The following is a 13,165-nucleotide window of genomic DNA, read 5'->3' as shown; positions in this document are numbered from 1 at the left end:
AACCTGGACTACCCGCTTAGCAAAAGGAGACACAGAATACATACGTTATTGATTAGATAATTTTGACTGGGTTATAGTTTAATAAGAATTAAAATGACATTAGTATAATAAACAATTGCACTTTAAAACATTTGAAAAATTAAAAAAGTACACAACAGATACCTCACAATTATACATCTTATAGCTTTTATACATTACTATATGAACATAGAGGTTAATCGTATATAACCTTGTCAGAAGAAATGGTATTTTGTGTGTATAAGTTACAAAAAAATTGAGACAATATACTACATAGTGGTTTGTTCGGTTCTTAAAACATTTTTGCTGTTTTCAACTCAGTAGTAATGTTTTGGTTTTATTTTTACAGATTTCCAACACTTTACCAGAAACAGTTGCAACAAAGCTAAAGCAAAGTAACACTTCACTTCATTGGTCTTTAGTGCAAATTTTTGTTAATTTAACATGAAATGTCACTGTTGAACATGTACACTTTAGAAATGTTTCCACCGAGTACTGTACATAATACAGTTTCCATTATTACACTAGATACCTTTACGGTTGAAAAAAAACCTCTGCTTTGAAGCTTTAGATTAAGACCATCCTTAATGAAAGCTCTATCCTATGTGCTATAAATGTATTGTATTGGAAAATTGCATCCTTATGTCATGCACAATAGCACCTAATTTTGCTATGCTTTTCAGAATACCGGTATCTTTAATTCTTTAATCCTGATTTACTTCACCTTCTCGATATTTCTGCCTGGCTCCTTCTCCCAAGAAATAATCATAAAGATGGATTTCAGGCAGTTTAGTTCTTGCAATTACAAATACATACCCCAAGCTTATAAACTCAGAAAAAGTGTAAATTTAACTTAAGAAGCACTAATTCATGGTGCTCGCAGAGCAAAAATAATTATGGGCCCAATTCTTTCTTAAGATAATCTTGCACAGATTGGACTTTCAAGGCATTAAGGTGGTTTTTTTTCCCAAGTATTTGAGAGCAGCGTTGCCCCATCTCTGTATAAAACATTTTAAATACTTATATTAAGGGTAAAAAGTTACTTTAGAGATTCTGGTTTAAATATGAAACTGAGCAAAACTGATGGCTTGACACTCAAAATGCCCATTCTTACTGCTGCACATCTACTCCATGTAACATGTGCATTGTGTTTGTGCTATTGTAACCGTGATGCTGCAGCCTTGTGTTCTGTTTGGTGGGAAATACTGTATTCAATAATGACTTTTGCTGACGAGCCCTTTTTGATTATTGGAACGGGAGGATCTGGCAGGTTTCGTTCTGTTTTCTGCAATAATTTGAAGTGCTGCCTCTCATGCTGCATACAGCAGTTTGGCTGAAGTACTTCCACGAAACATATGCGGTATCATTCCGTAATGATGCAGTTTCTTCTCATGAAAATCTCTCCCTTGTTGTAGGCTTAAGGGCTCCTTGGAGCCTTATGGTTATAAGAAGGAGACATTCAAGTTTGTTAAAGACTTCTTTGTACAACAAACTCAGGTGTGTCACAGATTTATTTACTAGGGTGACTTTTTAAAGTGTAGACCTCGCTATTTCTGTGGGATGCTGAGGATAGTAAAATTTTTATTACATTACGGACTTTATCCTTTTTTTGTGAGAGGGAGGGGGTGACCGTTTCTGTTTAGTTACAAGAAGTAATAAAGTGTTCAATTGCCACAGCAGATACCTGAGACGGGGTAAGTAAACTTCTTTCTGAAGTGTTCTGGCTGTATTGGTCAAAGTGCAAGAAGTTCATCACCTGAACTACCTGCAGTTGTACATGGAGTAAAATCGGGAAGAATCCAGAGTTAAAACTCCTGAGACTCTCGCTGACTTTGCTTTTCATTTCTCTGTTAACTTCAGCTCTGTGAGTCTTAGTCCCCTGGGAACTCACCGAGACTAATTCTGCAGCTTCGTGAGCACAGGAATAGTTTTACTTATCTTCATTCCAGTTGATTGATTTAAAGTAATGATTTGCAATCACTGTCTATATGCGTCTTAAATATGGCCAAGCACAAACAGTGATGCACTTAAATGACTAGAAGAAACACTGACTCACTGCCTTCTTTCTGAAAACTTTGTGATTTTTATTTAAATAATGGGTTTTTTTCACTAAGTAGGATGAATTGTTTTCTTCCTAGGAGTGAGGGAATACAGACATAGTGTATTAATCCTGTGATGAAGGAAATTACCTCAGCCTCTGGATGGTGCCATCTCTCTACTCGACATTTGCAGGTGGAAAGATATCTCCCGAAGTTCTTCATTTGGGAAGAAACTTTCAAATAGCAGGTAGAACTGAGAGTTCATACAGTTTAACGCTTAAAAAATAATTTAGGAATAAGAAAAGGGAACATGCATCTTGACTTTATTTTCAACAATGGAGTGTTGAAAGCAAATTTCTGAGATCTCCACTTAAATGCAGAGATCTAAAATTCCAGAACTGAATACCCATGGAATTTAAAGAGTTTCTGAACTGACGTTCTGGCCCTTTTTATGATACTCGCTAAAATTTACATCCAGTATCTGAGCATACTTAAATTTTTGAGTCTGGCTCTGAAATTTTTGCCGTGACCTCATTTAGCTATTTGTCAAAGCAATGGAATATATGACTTGAGTAGACTTTACAGTGAGCTAGAGCAAAATGGCAATCAGTTCAGTTTTCAGTCCTTCAGTACATGCATTTTCAGGTTTGTCATTTGTAAAAAGCTGAATAAATAAAAAGAAAGCAATTAATAGTTAGCAACAGAGATGTAATTTTACAGTTTACTTTATGATTTGTGGACAGTCACTCCAGGCTTTTGCTTTCCTCTTGGCTAACGCCAGCCAGGCTGGTTCTGTGGACACGGGGTTAGCATCAGGCGTGGAGAATCTCTTGGCCACCTCCTTTGCCAGGGGGGTTGACGGAACAGAATCTGAAATTTCCACTGGTTTTGATGGGGAGGGGATAAGAAAAGAAAGAAAACAATAACATTAATTGAGCCCTGTACTTTGTTGCAGGATTCTAGAGATTTCACTTCTTTTCTGTGCAGATGTTCTGATCTAACACTTCATATTTATTTTCAACTCTTTTAGTTAAATCTTACTTTTTACTGCATTTACAAAATAATCAAGTTAGGAGGAGCTGAGTTTCTTTTTTCAGAGGTGACTCCAAGTAATGTAACTCACAAAAATCAGGACAAAATTTTCAACCTCTGTGAGATTCAGAGAAAACTTTTCCAATTTGCCAGTCGTCGTCTTTACATAAACTATTTTAATTACATCGGCAATGTATCAAAGAGTGGGAAACAAAGCTGGATTTTTTTTTTTCCTCTTTGGTAATGCAGCTGCTGGACACCTGTAACCCAACTGCATTCGGTAGATTTAGATTACCTCCTCAGATTAGAGTTCTTAAATAAGCAGAGAGAAGAAAGCCGTCCTATAGTTTCTGCCTCAGTTAACCGCTCCCATGAGACTCTCCTGAAGAAGAAACGAACCGGCTTTCTCCAACAGCTGTTTGTCACATTTTCTTTAAAAATAGTGTGTTTAAGACAAAGAGCTGCCTCAGCAAAAACATGCGTTGAATAAGCAACTGATTTCTAACAAGCAACTTGACAGAGCAGAACTGTGGAAGTACGTTGTAGAAGTCAGGTGGGAAGATTCTTTAATTCTGAGACAGTGGATGCCCTTGAAGGCAGCCTGGATGGAAATGAGCCCTGTCTGAAACCTGGGGAGCGAATCTAAAAATCTTAGTTACAAAAATAACTCCTCACTAATCCTGCCTTTGCACATTTTATTTTTTATGTGCCAAAAAGCTTTTTTTTGTTAAATGTTCCTGTTCAGTCCAAATTAGTTTTAGCTGCCTTTCATTTTCAGGTTTTGGATGTTTTAAAAAGCTTTAAAATTGCATGGATGGCAAAAATTGTTTATTTTTCTTTTTAGTAGGTCTTTAATCCTGTATTTTTAGCTGTAAGTAAATGCACAATAGGAGCAGCTATTGCTGTAGACAGACACTTTGAAAAGCTCATTATTTTAAAGGTTATGGTAATTTATGCTATTGTAAAGGTTACACCCTCTTATCAGTTCCTGTTGTACAAGACTCAAGTCCAAGTCTGATATATACCAACTTTTTCAAGTTTTGGGTGGTTTTTTATGTCCTTAGAGGGCTGCAGTGGAGCCCTGTTGGACGTTGATAGGAATGCTGTAAAGCTGCTCCAGCTGCCCACCTCCAAAGCCAGTCTGGATGCGGAATCAGGCTAACGGGGAGCAGGAGAGCTTTGGGGCAGTCTAAGCGAGATCTTAGAATGGTTTGGGTCACAGGGGACCTTTAAAGATCATCTAGTCCAACCCAAGATGTTGCAAGGGAAGTTCTCAGGGATATCTGTGCTGATGTGGAGTCATGGTGGGGACATGGAGCTGCTGAACCAGTGGAATATATTGGGATTGTTCAGCTTGGAACAGTCTAATGCAGGAGTAGCACTGTTTTGCCTTTACTGTTACAGATCAGATAAATGATCAGACAAAAAAAAGAAATCGGATTAAAAAAATCAGATAAAATCAGATAAACTTCACTGCCTTCAATAGTTGCATTCCGTTCTTGGCTGGGAGTGGTACTGAATAGATTCGGCTGACACAGGGATTTACTTTCAAAGAAACCCACACTATTTACTGTGCAACTTGTGAAAATGTTGGTTTGACACCTATCCTTTTGCCTAGGAGTAGTTCTGGCCACAGAAATATTTGGCAAGTCTCTATTTTAACAGTCACCCTACACCGCCCCAAATATTATGCCCTTCGGGGAAGTATTTATTTTAATGTGCCTGCCTTTTGAATATGTAATTATTTCAGCTTAACTGAAGTGATAGATAAAGTAGTAGGTTCTGGTTCCAGCCTTCGATACCAAATACTTGACTGGGAGGGAGAAGTCCTAAATTCGAAGTGACAGGCTGCCTTCAACTGGATTGCTTAGGTTTTGCATTTTTGAATGAAACGAGACCACTCATACCCAATATTCTTGGCAAACTGAGAGCTGTGGGAACACAACGTGGTTCGTTTCCTACACAAATACACTTTGTAGAAGTTAGGTATCGTTCCCCCTCTGTGCTAACCCCCAACCTAAAGGCAGAACAGTCCTGCAATTGCAACTTGCAGTAAATCAAATCCCTCTAAAGTGCATTAGTCATGTTCCAAAAATACTGTTGGATATGGCTTGGGGAGACAGCCTAATTTTTTTAACTTGAACTGAGGCAATTCTGAGGACAATGCAGTGGTGCACCCTTAATAACCTGGGGAACTGGTAAAAACCTGTTAAAATCCAGATCTCCCACTGTACCTGTCACAGAAGTTGGAAGGGTGTTCGACTTCTTTAGCTGCTCCCTCCTTTCTAGTCGTGACACAGCAGTCTCAATTTTCTTCTCCCCTTCTTGCGTCGTAGATTTCTGCAGTGTGCTTGTCTTGCTGCTGCTGCTGCTGCTTTTGTTTTCTGACTGATTACTTAGAGCAGCCTGGAACGGAGAAGGAAAATGCCAAATGAGCAGCAGCCTGTTGTGTAGGGGCTACACGTAAGAGATGTTGCGCTTGATGCTTTCATTCATCACCCGTCCTTTCCTTAACCTTCCTCTTGGGCAAAGACTCGAAACGCTCTGATACTTCTAAAACGAACAGTTATTAAAGACTGTAAAAAAAACCCTCACAAAGTTAAATTTGTCATGTTGTCGTTTCAGTCAAAAATATTGAACAGTTTGAGCCAGCCCTACCTGTTAAATACAGCACTGAAACACAGCGTGCACCCGTGGGCAACTGCACACCCATTGCTGGTCTCTTTCAGCAATTACCTATGTCTGTAATTAGGCATGCCTCCATCAGAAATTTGGGTCTCATAACAAACATCAAGATATACTTAGTTATCCACATAATCTCCCTTTTTCCCATCCGTGGTATCTACGTACAGCGTCACTGCTTGTGTAGCATCACTTCTGTGCCGTAAGTAGAACTGTTTTTCTTACTGATAGAAAACCACGGATAGTAAATAGCAATTTAGAGAACAGGAAAGAAATGATGCTTGAATTCAGTGCCTGCTTTAGGCATTTGGGTGTTTCTCATGGCAGTTCATTTCTTCCATTCTTCTACATTTTATCCAAACAATACGCTACAATAAAAATAAATTCAAACTTACTAATATTCACCCATAAATATTTCAGCTGTTATTCCCCAAGCATTAAGTTCTTACTTACTCAAGCTTTGAAAGAATCATGTTGCATACAATTTTTCTGTTCCATCACCTGTGCAGTGGTTGTGCTCATGATTGCCATTAACTACCACCTGATATTAAGGCATCAGAGTTTACCCTAAAATTGTCACACTGTTGCACAGTATTTTTGCAAAAGACTTTCAGACTATTTTTTACTCACTGTCATTTTACCTTTTATGAAATCTTTCAGACCAAACATTGAGAAAAAAATAAAAATCCCTTTCACATAACAAAACTAGCAAACAGTTATACTTATGGTATCAGCATTTCTAACGGGCAGGTTTCTAAAGCTTGTTTACATTTTCTCTAGCCAGCTTCTCTGCTTGCTTGGCCTCTCTGGCTTGTCTCCTCTCTTCCCTCGTAGCTTGCTGCTCGCGGAAGCCCTTCTGCTTTTGCAGCGCTAACGTAATCCAAAGGGGTTGTGAAGTTTCAACTTTTTCCATCAATTTAGAGCCATCTAAAGAGTGCCTGCTCTGGAGGATGGGCTTTTCTGGAAGAAAATGTGAAAAGAAGTGGTTAAGCAGTGCACATCTCTTGTCTCAAGCAAACCCATACAACTTCTCTACCTTGTGAAGACTCCAGAGCTAAGCCCATTGAATGCCACTGAATCCAGAGCTCAGTGAGCGCAGAAACCCTCAGCTGGCACAGGCCCAGCAGCTGTGCCGCCAACTAGTTTCCAAAAATTCTCATTTAAGAATGGAAGTGAAAGGAAAAAGTGTAAAAAAAATTGTAAAAACTAAGCAGCAGTTCCACTGAGATGGTTTCAGAAGCATCTTGATGCCTGCAAAACTCAAGAATGGAAAAAAAATTGGGGATTTCCCAGTTAAATGCTAAATTCCTGCATTGTTCTTTTGAGTGTCCTTATGCTGAAAGAGTAATTTTTCCTCTCGTACAGAATTTCAGGACACAGGCATTTTCAATCATCCTCTGAAGAGCCACTATGGCTACTGTAATTGTTTCTGTTATTGAAGAGTGCCTCTGAAATGCAGACTCCTGTGCCCAGCTTCGTTGGGTTAGACAGAGAATTTCCCCAGGATAGGCATTAAAAGCAGACCCAGATCTTAATATTTTTTTTAAGCTAGATAATATTCCCCTAAAAGATAGAAACAATGTAATGTAAATTATAAAAATTACTCCCTCTGCTGTAATGACACGTGGGACACAGAGTCCATCCTCTGACTAGGCAGGTAACCTCTCTGCCAAGGAAATCGCACGCGCACACACACTTCAGTTACTGCCTTGAAATTAACTTTCTTAAGGAGGTCACACAGGTCATGCTGAGTTTGTGTGTTTCTGAATTAAATTGTGGGGACGGGAAGTCCCATTCATTCAGACAACCCTAAGCAAAGTAGTGGTACTCCACAAATAACACACCGGGTACAAATTATAGCTTAAGGCCAAATGTCTTCCTCTGGTCTTCCAGTGTCTTGTTGTGGAAATGCAGACAATAGCTAAATGACTTTTGAAAAATACATACCTTTCTTCAGTGGCTCAGGCTTTTTGTCATTTTTTTCTCTCCATGGAATACTTATAGACGGGAAAAACGACTTCTTTTCTCTGATTTCTTCCTCTTCGTTTTTGTACTCATGGGATGGTGCGGGGTGAGCCGCATTTGCTCGGTCGTCTCTTCTCCAGCCAACGTCCGATTCAGCTTTCACCAGCCTCTGCCCCAGCGTATCCACCAGGTTGGATCGGTTCATTTTAGAGAGAGGAGAGGACGGCGGGGTCTGGCTGGCGGGCTTTGGAGCCAGAGCAGGTTTCTGTGGCACCAACGACTTGCACGCTGGTTTCTCGTGAGGGTGTAAAACACCCTGGCCGGTGGCAGGAAGGACCACTGGCGGGCCCGCCGGTTGTGAAATCTCCACCACAGTAACTGAAGAGTCTTTGGAGTCTTTTAAAATACCGGGGACGTTCGCTCTCCCCATCCTTGGAGATGTACTCTCTTGTGGAGCAAAAACTGCGGATTCTTTCTCACCGTCTGTCGTAACTAGTGGGTCCGGCATACCCTCAAAACTGTCTCCTGCACTGTATCTTTTCTTTTTCCTTTGCTCTGCCTGTTGATCATAATGGAAACGTAAAGAGTAGTTTGTCCTTCGCAACTTTATCCCAAAAGGAGAAACATTTTCTTCTCCGTTTGGTGTTGGTTTATCTGCTTTTTTTGTGCTGTTATTCTGCTGGTTTTCCGGAGCACCAGGAAGTTCTGCCTGGGGTAATTCTTTACCTGGAGAATGAGGAAAACTTGGAACAAGGAAAGATGGAAGATCTTTTGCAAATTTACAGCCCTCTGTGTTGTCTGTCATTTCGCGGTGGTTTTCCATTTTCTCCTTAGCCTTTTCAGCTAAGTTATCCTTAAAAGCGGAAGCCACATCCTCCTTTGAATCAGCGGACGGGCCAGTGATTCTTCCCACAGCTACTGTTTCATTGCCTTTTGCCGCACTTACGTTCTCCACGTCCAAACTGTTTTTTGAAGCTTCTGAAAATTTCTGCCATGCTGGTGTTATGGAGAACTTTGCGTTTGCAGAGAGGGTTTTCCTCAAGTTGCCGTGGGGGGCACCCCGCCCTCGGGGTGTCCAGTCATCACTGTGTCTGCAGGCGCTTACCCGGTCTCTCTCGTTGTATTTGCTGTTTTCTGCGTTCTTTAGGATCCTGGAGCGGATGGAAGCCCACTCAGCAAGTACAGCCTGGTTGTTCAACGCCTCTTGTGCATATTTCATTTTACTGCTGCTGGGCTTGGGGTCCTGGGTTTTTTTCTGGGCCTTCTCTGGTGAAGGAATATCCACATTTTTTCTCTCTTCCGTTAAGCCAAGTAAAGATTTACAAGCCGTGTCCTTTATCTGGTTCAAGTTGACTGCGGTGCCACACAGCTGTGCTCCGGTAACCAAAATAGCCGTGTGGGGCACACACACAGATGACGGGAGCGTATGGGAGCCCTTGCTGGAGGCATGCGTCCTGTGGTCTTTGATGGATGGAGAAGATGCTCCTTTGGCAGGCATGACTGGACTCAGATTTACTTTCTGAAATATGATCTGTTTATCTCCAGAAGACACTTGAAACGTGAAGGGTCTGGATGCAGTCTGCCTTTCATCTACCTCTTGCCACCTAAGTTCTTCCCCTATTCGCTTTTGCTCCTGAGCTTCAACCTCTCTCTTCAGTTTCTGGGCTAGGACTTCTTCTGCTGTTTTATTGGCTTTTTCTGGCTGTTTGAGTTTTTGGGATCTTGATCCTTCTTGGAGCTTCTCCTCTACTGGATGCCTATCGGTCCCTCCAGAACACAACTGATCCTTGTCCTGTTGCTGTTTCAAGGATTTTTCTTGTTGGTTTTGCTGAAGATTTTGTCCTGTGCCTACCTCCTGCTCTTTCAGCTTGTTCCATTCTTGTTCATTTTGTTCCCTTTGCGGCTTCAGTTCATCTTGTTGCATAGCATCTGCACTTTCCATGTGCATTTGTTTTGTGAGCTTGTGTTTTCTCTGCTCCTCTCGTTTCTTTTTCTTATCCATTACTTGCTGGGGTTGTTCCTTCTCTGTCATTTCTCCTTTCTCCTTCAAATGCTGCCTTTGTTCCTCCTGTTTCTTCTGTAGCTTGAGGCTCTCAGCTTCTTTCTCCTGCTTCAGTTTTATTTCAGCTTCTTGAAGTTCTTTCTCTTCTAGCTCTTGCCTCTGTTTTTCTTCCTTATTTTTTTCTGTGAGTTCTTTTTGTTCCTCCAGCCAATTTCTTTCTTCTTCTTCTTGATGCTGTTTTTTAATCTCGTGTTGCCTTAATTCTTCCAGCTCTAGCTTCTTCTGCTCCTCCAGCTCTCGTCTCTGTTTCTCCTCCAGCTCCTTGCGCCTCTGCTCTTCCCATTCCTGATGTTTCTGCTCCTCCAGCTCCTGCTTCTTCTGCTCCTCCAACTCCTGATGTCTCTGCTCCTCCTGTTCCCGGCGCTTCTGCTCCTCCAGCTCTTGCCTCTTCTGCTCCTCCAGCTCTTGCCTTTTCTGCACCTCCAGCTCTTGCCTCTTCTGCTCCTCCAGCTCTTGCCTCTTCTGCTCCTCCAGCTCTTGCCTCTTCTGCTCCTCCAGCTCTTGCCTCTTCTGCTCCTCCTGTTCCCGGCGCTTCTGCTCCTCCAGCTCTTGTCTCTTCTGCTCCTCCTGTTCCCGGTGCTTCTGCTCCTCCAGCTCTTGCCTCTTCTGCTCCTCCAGCTCTCGTCTCCGTTGCTCCTCTTGTTCCCGGTGCTCCTGCTCTGCAAGCGCTCGTCTCTGTTGCTCCTCTTGTTCCTGGTGCTTCTGCTCCTCCACCTCTAGTTCCTGTTGCTCCTCCAACTCCTTCTGCCTCTGCAGTCTTCTCCCCTCTTTATGGGATGTCTGCTCTTCTGTTTCCAAAGTTGTCTCTCCTTCAAGGAGATACTGCCTCCTTTCTTCTTCACAACGCCTTCTCTCCTGCTCTTTCTGCATCTGCTCAAGTTCTTGGCACCTTTGTTCTTCCATTTCTCTTTGTTCTTCCATTTCTACAATCTGCCTTATCCTTTCAGCCTCAAAGATCCCCCAGTGATCTTCAATTCTTTTCTCCTCCACCAGCTGAAGCTGCTTCTGCTCATCTCTGTTCTGGATTAGCTTCTCTGCTATGATGTGTCCATTATAACCTGGGTATCTGTCTCCAAACAGCTGAGGTTCTAGGTCCTCTGGCTCAAATTCTGTTATTGTTAGACTTTGTGATCCCTAAAATTGAGAGACAAGTTTAGAGTTACTGAATATTGCCTATTGGCTTGTTATTCTTTACAGAAAACAAATAATCAGTTCCAAAGGCAAAACAACTTTTTTTTTTTTTAAAAAAAAAAAAGCCCAATGATTTAGATCCAGAACCAACACACCCCCACCAATTTATGCATCCCATCATCATAGATCCCATGCCTCTCACCTATTCGGATAATAGCCTTTAAGGGAACGAAAACATCCCCACAGTGATAACAGTAGAATGCTACATGTTGAATCACCATTTGGTGTACATGAGCTAATCCAGATCGAGACCCGCCATTTCAAATTTACAGAAGCCCAGGGAATAGAGCACAAGTTTCATATGCCTGTTCTACTACTTAGAACTCCATCCTTTAAGCCTGAAATAATTAGCACTTGCTTAAGGGCATTGTTTTGCCATTTCCTTCATGGCAAATCTAGCTGTTACTTGCAGAGACAGAAGCCGTTGCCTGCAGAAAGGAGCTCTGCCGTGCTAGCCAGGGAAGAACTGGCTGCTTGGGGAAACACAATTTGGAATTTGGTTGCTTTTCATAAATCCTGAGCCAGGATACCTTTCTCATTAGCTGTGCTGAGACTTCAGGTCTATTGCAGGAGCCATGGGACTGTGCATGGACGGAGAACCTGGAGCCCCCCAGCAGTATTGCGCCGTACCGAGGCATCTGCCAACTGCTGACAGGTTCTCTGTGCTGGCCCCACAGCCCTGGCACGTGGGTGCAATACCTGCAATAAACTGAATGCAGATTTTCTTCACAGCTTACTCCTTGTCCCTGTAGCAACACAGTCTGAAGATGAGCTGCACCTGAAGAATGCTTCCCAGCTCAGCCTAATGCCCTGTCTAGCTATCATTTCTCAAGCCATCATTCAGCTCCAGGTAAACATTCTGTACAAACAAGAGGTTTAAATTTAATTTCTTTGTTGCAAGGGTGATAAATGCAAATACAACGGTGCGGAAGAAAGGACAGTGGCCTCTCCTGAACCCTGTATTAGTTGAATAATCTTGTCCTGTTTACAAGCACTGCCAAGATGCAGGATAAAAAGCAAAATAGCCATGCAGTAAGCATACAAAACAAGGATTTGATAATTCACTCTAGCTGTAGCAAGAGCTGTGTTACTTACATCTTATTCTTTCTTACAAGACAATGCTATTATCGCTGTCAGAACCCATGCCAGTTTTAGAGAATCTATTTTTTTCCCCACCCAAATTTTGCACTATTTGATTGCCAATACTAGAGCAGCATTAACAGTGGCAGAGATCCTCCAGACCTTTATCACCTACCTCTTTGACTAGAAAAACTAGAATCAGAAAGCTCTCCCCATGTAAAATCCTAGTGGAAGCACCTCAGGTATAAGCAGTATTTGTCTCAACTGGCCATATTAAAACTTCTTGGTGTCTTCTCTCCAGCTAGCGTTTCATCTTTGGGCCGCTATCTTGATTTCAAGATAAAATGAAAGAAGCGTGCATTTTGTTTTGGCCTGAAGTCGGAAGATTTGTTGAAGAAGCTTTCAATAGCTATCTCTAACTGGTTAATCACATCTTGAGACAGTCCTCCATCTATAGCTACCCTTGGTGCACTCAGTTATGGTTATTTTGTACCCAGATTCAAAATCAACCCCCCCCTCCTCTCGCTATTTGACCAGTGATTCAATACCTTTGTTAATCTCTTGTGCTTTCTTGACATCCTCTGCTTTTTTGGCTTCACGGACAGCTTGTGTTTAGCTGCACTGTTGTCTAGACGAGCAACAGCCTGGGGAACTGCATCCAAATTGATTGTTTCAATTGTGCCAGAACAGGAAAATTGTCTTTTTGGCCGAGATGATTTGACTGGAGTGACCTGTTTGTAGCACAAGGAGAAGAAGCTATTATTAAGCTATTTGTTCCATTCAAATAGCTACATAATAAAATAACTAAATAAATAATACACACACACACACAAAAGCCTTTGCAGTTTTGAATTTAAAGGAGTTATTAGGAGAAACGATTTCAAACCTTGTTTTTCCATTAAACAAATCATGAACTTTGGACATGAAAGTTACAGCTGTAATATTTTCCTATTTCTAGTACTACGTGTTTTTATACTTTTCACTTAAAAATTACTTAAACCATTCTAACTGAAGTTTTTTCACGGTTTAGCTCCACTCAGAAGCTGCTGGGAACGGAAGGGCAGAGGTTTAAGCAACATCAAACACTGGGACATTT

The 13,165-nt window shown here is 41.5% G+C and overlaps 1 protein-coding gene across 2 annotated transcripts in view; it reads right to left on the bottom strand.

The window, feature by feature from the left end:
- Positions 1–50: 50 nt before the first annotated feature.
- Positions 51–13,165, bottom strand: part of CRACD (capping protein inhibiting regulator of actin dynamics) — a 57,093-nt gene continuing 43,978 nt past the window's right edge. For both annotated transcript variants that reach the window (XM_074154250.1, XM_074154251.1), the window contains exons 6-10: positions 12,618–12,800; positions 7,719–10,932; positions 6,541–6,731; positions 5,324–5,495; positions 51–2,939 (exon numbers count right to left, since the gene is read on the bottom strand). In XM_074154250.1, the coding sequence (XP_074010351.1) occupies positions 2,779–2,939; positions 5,324–5,495; positions 6,541–6,731; positions 7,719–10,932; positions 12,618–12,800 (3,921 nt within the window). In that variant the 3' untranslated portion in view covers positions 51–2,778. The remainder of the gene's footprint in view (positions 2,940–5,323; positions 5,496–6,540; positions 6,732–7,718; positions 10,933–12,617; positions 12,801–13,165) is intronic.

This window comes from Numenius arquata, chromosome 10 (assembly GCF_964106895.1).
Source record: "Numenius arquata chromosome 10, bNumArq3.hap1.1, whole genome shotgun sequence".
Lineage (NCBI taxonomy): Eukaryota > Metazoa > Chordata > Aves > Charadriiformes > Scolopacidae > Numenius > Numenius arquata.
This window is presented reverse-complemented; position numbering and strand designations above follow the sequence as displayed.